This window comes from Anolis carolinensis, unplaced genomic scaffold, assembly GCF_035594765.1.
Source record: "Anolis carolinensis isolate JA03-04 unplaced genomic scaffold, rAnoCar3.1.pri scaffold_14, whole genome shotgun sequence".
Lineage (NCBI taxonomy): Eukaryota > Metazoa > Chordata > Lepidosauria > Squamata > Dactyloidae > Anolis > Anolis carolinensis.
The window spans coordinates 16,950,657-16,958,899 of NW_026943825.1; the positions used below are offsets into that span (position 1 = coordinate 16,950,657).

At 49.0% G+C, this 8,243-nt stretch overlaps 1 protein-coding gene across 2 annotated transcripts; it reads right to left on the bottom strand.

Moving 5' to 3' along the window:
* Window positions 1-277: 277 nt before the first annotated feature.
* flad1 (flavin adenine dinucleotide synthetase 1) lies at window positions 278-8,218 on the bottom strand. Of its 2 annotated transcripts, XM_062965262.1 has the most exons (8): window positions 7,950-8,218; window positions 7,624-7,821; window positions 5,160-5,922; window positions 4,612-4,759; window positions 3,347-3,445; window positions 1,751-1,940; window positions 1,592-1,665; window positions 278-478 (listed from the first exon to the last, which is right to left on the bottom strand). In XM_062965262.1, exons 2-8 carry the CDS (start codon window positions 7,780-7,782, stop codon window positions 343-345), a joined length of 1,569 nt encoding a protein of 522 aa, XP_062821332.1. In that variant the 5' UTR covers window positions 7,783-7,821; window positions 7,950-8,218; the 3' UTR covers window positions 278-342. The 2 variants fall into 2 exon arrangements, with proteins under 2 accessions (XP_062821332.1, XP_062821331.1); XM_062965261.1 differs by having other exon boundaries at window positions 7,624-8,218.
* Window positions 8,219-8,243: the final 25 nt, after the last annotated feature.

Genomic DNA, 8,243 nt, shown 5'->3' on the forward strand with positions numbered 1-8,243 from the left:
TAAGTTCTCTTGGCTTTGGCTTCCAGCCCCACCCACGTTCTGATGGAGCCCTGCCCCTTGTACCTGGCCCCACCCACATTCCAAGCAAGCTCCGCCCCCTTGTTTCCTACCCTGTTTCCCCTAAAATAAGACATCCCCAGAAAATAAGACTAGCACATCTTTGGGAGCAAAAATTAATATAAGACACTGTCTTATTTTCGGGGAAACATGGTAGATTCCGCCAGTCTTGGCGACTCCCTTACCCCGCCCTTGCTTTTAAGCCGACCCATCAAGGCGCTAGATCTCATGGGCTGCGTTTATTATTTCTCCAGGACCGGGGGAGGAGGGCACACGTGGCTGAGGTCAATGGCGGGAGGTGCGCTCGTCCTCCTCGTTCTCGAGTTCATAGGCCGGCCTGTAGCCTTCCCGCCCGCAGGCGTCCGTGTAGCGCAAGGCCGCGTTCTTCTGGGTGTTGCTCATGCTGCCCAGGGAAGTGTACCTGTGTGCAGGGAAAAGGGGGAAGAGTGAGGAGAAGGCAGGTAGGGAGGGAGGGGCCCCGGGGGAGAGGTGCCCTTTGAAGGCATCTCCCAACTCTAGAATTCTATGGCTCCATGTATATCTGTTGGGGGTGCTTTGAGTGCGATTTCCTGCTCCTTGGCAGGATGGGGTTGGACTGGATGGCCCATGAGGTCTCTTCCAACTCTACTATTCTATTATTCTATGATTACTATTCAAAGGCTGCATGGCCACCTGTCAGGAGTGCTTTGATGGTGCCTTTTCTGCAGGCGGGAGAGCAAGCCTGCTGCAATTAACTGCAATGAATCACTCTGACCAGGAGGTCATGAGTTCGAGGCCCGCTCAGGAGCCTATGTTTGTCTTGTCTTTGTTCTATGCTAAAAGGCATTGAATGTTTGCCTATATGTGTGTAATGTGATCCGCCCTGAGTCCCCTTCGGGGTGAGAAAGAAGGGCGGAATATACATGCTGTAAAATAAATAAATAAATAAATAAATGAAAACAGAAGGAGGTTTGACTGGATAGTCCCTTCCAACTCTAGGATTCCATGGTTCTATTAATAATAATAATAATAATAATAATAATAATAATAATAATAATAATAATGCTATTACTGTTATTATTATTCAGAGACTGGGTGGCCATCTGACGGGGTTTTTTATTAGGTTCCTTTCACTGGGATATTTTAATCTAATGATTTTATCTTATATTGCTGCTATAGTCCTCCCACCTTTGAAGTTGACTGAATCGCATTGGTGGTTGTTTGATATTATTACTATTGATATTATTATTGTTGTTTAAATCTTTGTTTTAACTTGTTTTATCATCTTCTTGTGTTTTAAACTGTGTGTATTGTTAATGCATTTGCGCTGTTACTTTTGTAACATTGTGAGCCGCCCCGAGTCCCCATGGGGAGATGGTGGCGGGGTATAAATAAAGTTTTATTATTATTATTATTATTATTTGATGGTGCTTTTCCTGCATGGACTGGGTGGCGTTTGGGGGTCCCTTCCAAAACTAGGCTTCCAAGAGGCCTTGCATTCACAGGAAGCCATTGTTCCCACCCTCTGCAATTAGGAAACACAAGGCGTCCCTACCCTTTGTCGTAAAGGATGCAGTAAGGGATGTAGAGGCTGCGGAGGAAGGTCCATATATCCCGGTAGGTCCAGTCCTGCGAGGCGGAAAGCAGAGAGGAGTCAACAGGCCGATGCCCAGGCGCCCGGTTCCAGAGGGACGGCCCTAAAAGCCCGACTGACCAGGAGGGGGTTGACCCTCATGTAGGGGGGCCAGCCCGGGTCCGTGGGGCAGAAGGCCGACAAGGTGCAGGAGTAGGGGTCCGTGCGGCGGGTGCCCATCAGGACGGCCTCCAGCTCTGGATGTTGGGCCTTCAGGTCCCCCAGGGCCTCCCTGATGTTCCCGTGGACGTCACACACCTGGAGGTTGTACCTGCCGGGGGACGGGAAGGAGCGCCATTAGGGTGACCCCAAAACAAGGGGTGTAATGCAATGCCCACGGGGCCTCTGCATCAGATCTTTGCCCTCCCTCCAGGTGTTTTGATGAAGAAGTCATATCTATCTATCTATTGGGACCTGGAGGTGGGCCTCCATTAGGTCCATCACTCTTACCATCTCTCTATTGGGACCTGAAAGTAGGCCTCTCTTAGATCTCTCACTCTAGCATTTATCTCTATCCGGACCTGAAAGTAAGCCTCCATTAGGTCCATCACTCTTACCATCTCTCTATTGGGACTTGAAAGTAGGCCTCTCTTAGGTCCATCACTCTATCCTTTATCTCTATCCGGACCTGAAAGTACGCCTCTGTTAGGTCCATCACTCTACCATCTATCTACCCTGTTTCCCCGAAAATAAGACAATGTCTTATATTAATTTTTGCTCCCAAAGATGCGCTAGGTCTTATTTTCTTATCTTATTTTTCCACAAAGACAAATTCACATTTACGGTTGAATTTTTAAAAATGAAAATTTATTATCTACTGTACAGTAGTTGTCATCACAAAACAGCATAACCAAACTGTGAATCCTTTCAAGAATTTCTATATTATATTTTATTGCTATACTGTTTTAAAATTACTGTTTGTATGTAAATTTATGTTGTTGTTGGGCTTATCCCTGTGTAAGCTGCCCTGAGTCCCTTCTGGGAGATGGAGGTGGGATACAAGAATAAAGTTATTATATTATTATTATTATTTCTTGTTACTACCTTTATTTCCATGTACAACAATCTATGGTATGTACATTTACCGATCCCGCATGCTTCCAAACAAAAACTTTGCTAGGTCTTACTTTCGAGGGAGGCCTTATATTTAGCAATTCAGCAAAACCTCTACTAGGTCTTCTTTTCTGGGGATGTCTTATTTTCAGGGAAATAGGGTGTATGCCTATGATAATAGTTAGACCAGGGAGTCTGGTCTAGATGATCTTTGGAGGGTCCCTAATCTATTTATCTATTTGGAATTGTAGGAGTTGGAGTACAAAACACCTTGAGAGGACCAAATATGGCCTTCTTCTACACACTAAATATGGAATATTTAAAAAGCAAAGGGATTTCAGATACGATACATCACGCAACTAGAGCCCTGGTGTCATCACAGGCAAGAGGAACTGATCAAAAGAAAACAAAAGAAGGGAAAGCTGTCTGAACTCTGTGCATGCTCAAAAGATCTGACTCTAAAACTGAGCTGCACATCAATTCAATTTGGCACTTTTCTTCTGCTCATCCAGCAAGATAACTCAATCAATTGAACTTGTTGTAATGATCTCCTGCCTCCAGGACTTGAAGGTTTGGGGGCTAATGAATAAGACATAAAGCAAACAAGGAGAGGGTGACTCCCACCGTTTTGCTGTGTCTCGGATGAACTCCTCCATCTCGGGAAAAGGAGAGACGGTGCGGATGTAGAGCGCTTTCAGCTTCTCTGTTCTTCCCGGGTGTCGCCTGGATGGGAACAATGGAGATTCATTGGGACCTTGAACCCAACACCAACCACACTGACTGGCAGAAGGCCTCTGACTCTAAGGAGCTTTATCCATTCTAAGGTTGGCATCCACCTTATTCTTGGAGCTGGAATAATTGATTAATTGATTGGAGCTATATGTCAGGAAAAACCATTCCCAAGACGAGTGGCTGGTAGCATGAGTGACCGAGGGGTTAAAATCACTCAGTGCCTAGAGAGGCCCGACCAGAACAATGCCTCCGGGGTGTCAACAAAGAGAGAAGCACGCACGACAAAAAGATAAAAGGGCCTGACCGTGTGCTCAATCTCTCTCTTCCGCTGTGACCATCTGAGTGTAACTAATTGTGAATAAATACTTTGGAACAATAAACAGTGAACCGCAGAGAAAAAGAGTTCCAGTGTGCTTGATTGAAAAAGCACAGAGGCAGGGGAAGAACAGGGATGCGTAGTTACTAGACACGTCCAAAAAATCGTTTTGAATCGTATATCGGAATTATTTCGGATTGTTCTCGCTTTTTGATACGCATTCCGAGAAATTGTTTCACAGCGCAACCAGCAATGTAATTCGAACCATTGTTGGCCTATTCTCTAATTGTCTCTTAATGTTTCATTAATTCCCCCCCCCCCAATTTTTTAAAAAATATATATTTAAAAATATTTTAAACATTATTTTGTTTCTGCAACCTACCTTGAATGGGAGCTTATTTGCAAATTTGATGAGGATAGCTCAAGAAATGAGGGCGGGAGAGCCCTGTAAAAGTCCCCCCCCCCCCCCGGTTCCTTTTTTTTTCCTGGCGACTGCGCATGCGCGTCCGCCATTTTAGAAACATTTAGAATCATTACAAATTTTTTGGAAATATATGAAATTTTTGGGTGGAAAAATCGGAAATACTTTCTATATCGAAGCGCCAGCGCCCCCTACTTTAGAAACGGGAATTGAAACACTTTTTCCATCGATCGGACATGCCTAGTAGTTACTTCCAAAAAAAAAAAAAGCATGTCTCAGATCCAGCTGCTCAGGCTTCTGATTCCAGGGGTGAGGCTGAACGCAAGCTGCCTTTTTGGGGACCCCTGACAGACTATGCTTCCCATTATCCCCATCATTACCCCCATTATCTGGGGGGGGCAGCAAAGGGGGGAGACTAACCTCTGGACGGCTGCGTGGAAGAGGTGGAGCAGGGCAGTGCAATCCTTGCCCCCGTTGAAGCCCACACAGAGCTGAGAGAGAGGGTAGCGGTCCAAAGCCTCCTCGATGGTGCGGACGGCGGCCGCCACCTTCTGGCCGAGAGGGGAGCCTGCGGGGAAGGAGCGAGAAGGGTCAGCCCCAAAGCGACACTGGGTTGCTGGGGAAGCCTGACCCACACAGAGCCACAGGTCCCACACTGCAGGGGTTCTGGTGCTTCACCACACGACGGCTCTCAGGACTCCATGGGAGAGGCGGATAAGAAATACAATTATTATGGAGGGCCTATGATGAGGGAAGGCAACTGTGGGTTCAATCTTTCCTTGCCCATCGGCCAGGCTGGTGTGCTCAGCCTTATGGGAACTGTAGTTAGAAGACCACAGACTCAAAGGCCCATCCAGCCCAGCCTTTGCTCCGAGTCCTCCCTCTCTACGATCAATGCCATGGCCTCCTGCCTGGCAAGCGCTCTGTTTCACCCCTCAAGGCCCCCAGGAACACCGTCCCACGCCTACCGGACTCTGCCAGCGCGGACACATCCTCGGCTGCCCGGGAGACGGGGTCGGCCACCACGGGCACCACGGCCCCCTTGGGCAGCGCCTCCATCAGGTGCGCGTAGGCCTCCTCCAGGTCCTCCTCAGAGTCGGAGTCCAGGGTAAGCTTGACCCGGAAGTAGTTGCTGGCCCAGTCCGGGTAGGAGCCCAGGCTGGTGCGCCGCCCGAAGCTGGCCTGTGCACGGTCCAGGAGGGGCGCCAGTTGGGCCTCGTCGGCATTCAGGAAGATCTCCCGGGAGCGGAAGCAGGTCTCCGTGTTGCGGAAGAGGTGGCCCAGCCCCTCGAGGGCCCTGCGCATCAGGGACGGGACGCCGGGGAAGACGTAGACATTGCGGACGCTGACCAGCGGGAAGGGCAGCTTCTGGCCGGTGGCCTTGTCCACGCCGTAGTGGAGCACGGCGGAGGGCGGCAGGCGGGCCAGCTTGGCGGCCCCGGTCCCAGCGGCCTCGGACCGGCCAAAGAAGCGCTCCACCAGCGCCTCCATCTCCGGGTGCGGGGCGGCCTGCTCCCCAAAGGCCAGGGCCACGGCCTCGAAGGTGACGTCGTCGTGCGTGGGGCCAACGCCGCCCGAGGTCAGGACATAAGAGAAGCGGGCCGAGAAGGAAGAGACCTCCCCCGCGATGGCCGCCACCTCGTCCGGCACCACCGAGACCCTGGCCACGCGGACGCCCAGCGAGCGCAGCGCCTTGCACATGAAGAAGGAGTTGGTGTCCTGCGTGTAGCCCTGAGGAGAGCCGGGGGAGAGAAGGTGAAGGGGCAGGAATGGAGGGCGAAAGGGAGGAACCGGTCAAGAGGAAGCCGACCCTTGTTGGTGATGAAGGCGTATTGGGAAAATAGAATACTTGTATTGGAAACTATATACTGAATGTAATCATGTTAAGAAATAGAAATAGGAAAATATGTAATCACCAGCAGATTGTGTGCCTATATCCGAAAATACACTCTGCTCAGCAAAAGCAAGACCAAAGTTCACTCTGAGTGCCAGGGACATATGTTAGGTGTCAACAAGAATAGATAAGCTAATGGACAAAAGACAAATTAAGGCTTTTTGGGATGTCAAGATAAGACCTGGCGCCATGCGGGGAGTGCTAATGGCTCTCTGACAGCTAAGATAAGTGGGGGACTCCTTAATTAATGAGAACCCCTAAAAGCTGAGATGAGAGTTCCAGAGATAAGGCTAATGGAGGGTCAGAGGTCTTGAAAGTAGTCTATATTTTAGGAAAATGCAAAGGTAGCTTTTTAGTTAAGTGCCAAGTAAGACTTTTTTTGACACTAATTGGTGATGGATAATACCTATGTGACGTAAGATAGAGGCAGACCAAAATAGTATATAAGGATCTGTGTTTCTTTGTCATTTTACCCTTTTTTCCTGGAGTCAGGAGGGTCTATATTGCTTATTCTCACTGGCCAATGAGAACAAACGTCATTTTTTCTACAGCCACCGGAACTCTCTTTGTCTCATTTCCTCAAACCTTTGTCTGCCATTTCATTGGGACCGCCTTCCGCCTGGAGGGCCACCATCCTCAATTTATGAGGGATCGCCTAAGTCAATGATGGGCAACCTTTTGCGCGTGGTGTGTCAAAATTCACCAAAAAAAACCTAATATGACTTGGGTGGTGTGTCACTTCGAAAAAAATCCCCCATAATTTCACAATATATATAGTTTAAATAACAAAAATATATAATTGTAATATATAACTGTATTTAATAAATCAAAAACTATTTACTACCATGATTTCCATGTACAACAATCTATGGTACCGCTTGCAGTTTCCACACTGGTTTCTCTCTATTGTAGTTTCAATGTAGTCATGAATAATATAATAATAATATAATAGTAATAATATAATAATATTCTACAATAATAATAGAATTATATATATGTGTGTGTGTGTATATATATATATATGTAATGAGCATAATTCCCATGGAGTAAACAACAAAACCACCAGACCAAATCACACCAAATTTGGCCACAAAAGACATTAGTCATCCAATCAATCTGCATGCGGCAGCGTGTCAGCAAAAATGGCTAGGCGTGTCAGTGCAGACACGCGTGTCATAGGTTGGCCTTCACTGGCCTAAGTATAATTGAGACTGCGGACTGTGTTGTCCATGTGTGTCCATGTGTGCAGTTTTCCTTAACTCTATGTTGCGTGACCAGATCTGGGCCTGCTTAGGACTCAGACTCCATTGGGCTTTCAGACTAGGCAGAGACTCTAATACAGGCCTGGGCCAACTGGGCCTCCCTCCAGGTGTTTTGGACTTCAACTCCCACGATTCCTTAAGCGGCTGAGGGGGGGAAGGAAAGGCTGCGAGGAATGGTGGGAGTTGGAGTCCAACACACCTGGAGGGAGGCCCACGTTGGCCCAGGCCTGCTCTCGGAGACTCTCGGGCCAGCCAAGGAAACGACTTCCGGCTCACCTTCAGGATCTCGTCGCCAATGATGATGATTCCCGCCGTGACGTCGCCCCCCTCCCCTTCCCCCTTGACCCCGGAAGTAACGCCATTGCTTCGTGCGGCCATGGTCCGGCCTTGTCCGCAGAGACCCCTCAAGAGGCCCAGGCTTCCGCGCAGGCGCATCAGGCCCGTCCCGTCATGGTCTCAGGCGTGACCCAAAGTCTGTGGAAAGAGAAAGGGAGAGCGGGAACGCGGCCCTCTGCACATGCTCAGGGGCCAAACCCCATAAATCTCATAATAATAATAATAGCGGTGTCCCCTTTAAGAGCCTCCCCGCTCTTCCCGCTTACCCGCTGCTCCCTCAGCCCGTTAGTTCCGCTTTCCCCGAGCTCCCTTTCCACCCATTGGCCACGCCGCCAAAGGGGCGGGAATAACGGAGGCAAAGTCGGAATCCGATTGGCCGTAGTCCCCGCCCCCTAGCGAGCCTAGAGGGAAAAGGCGCTTTGGGATAACAATTCCCGGCGGCCTTTGCGGCCCAAGCATTCCAAAACTAAAGATGGCTGCCTGGAAATAAGTCATAGCTTTGTGGAAATACTAATATGACGTTGGTTCCGCCAGCTCTGAGCGCCCTTTCCTCCCATTGG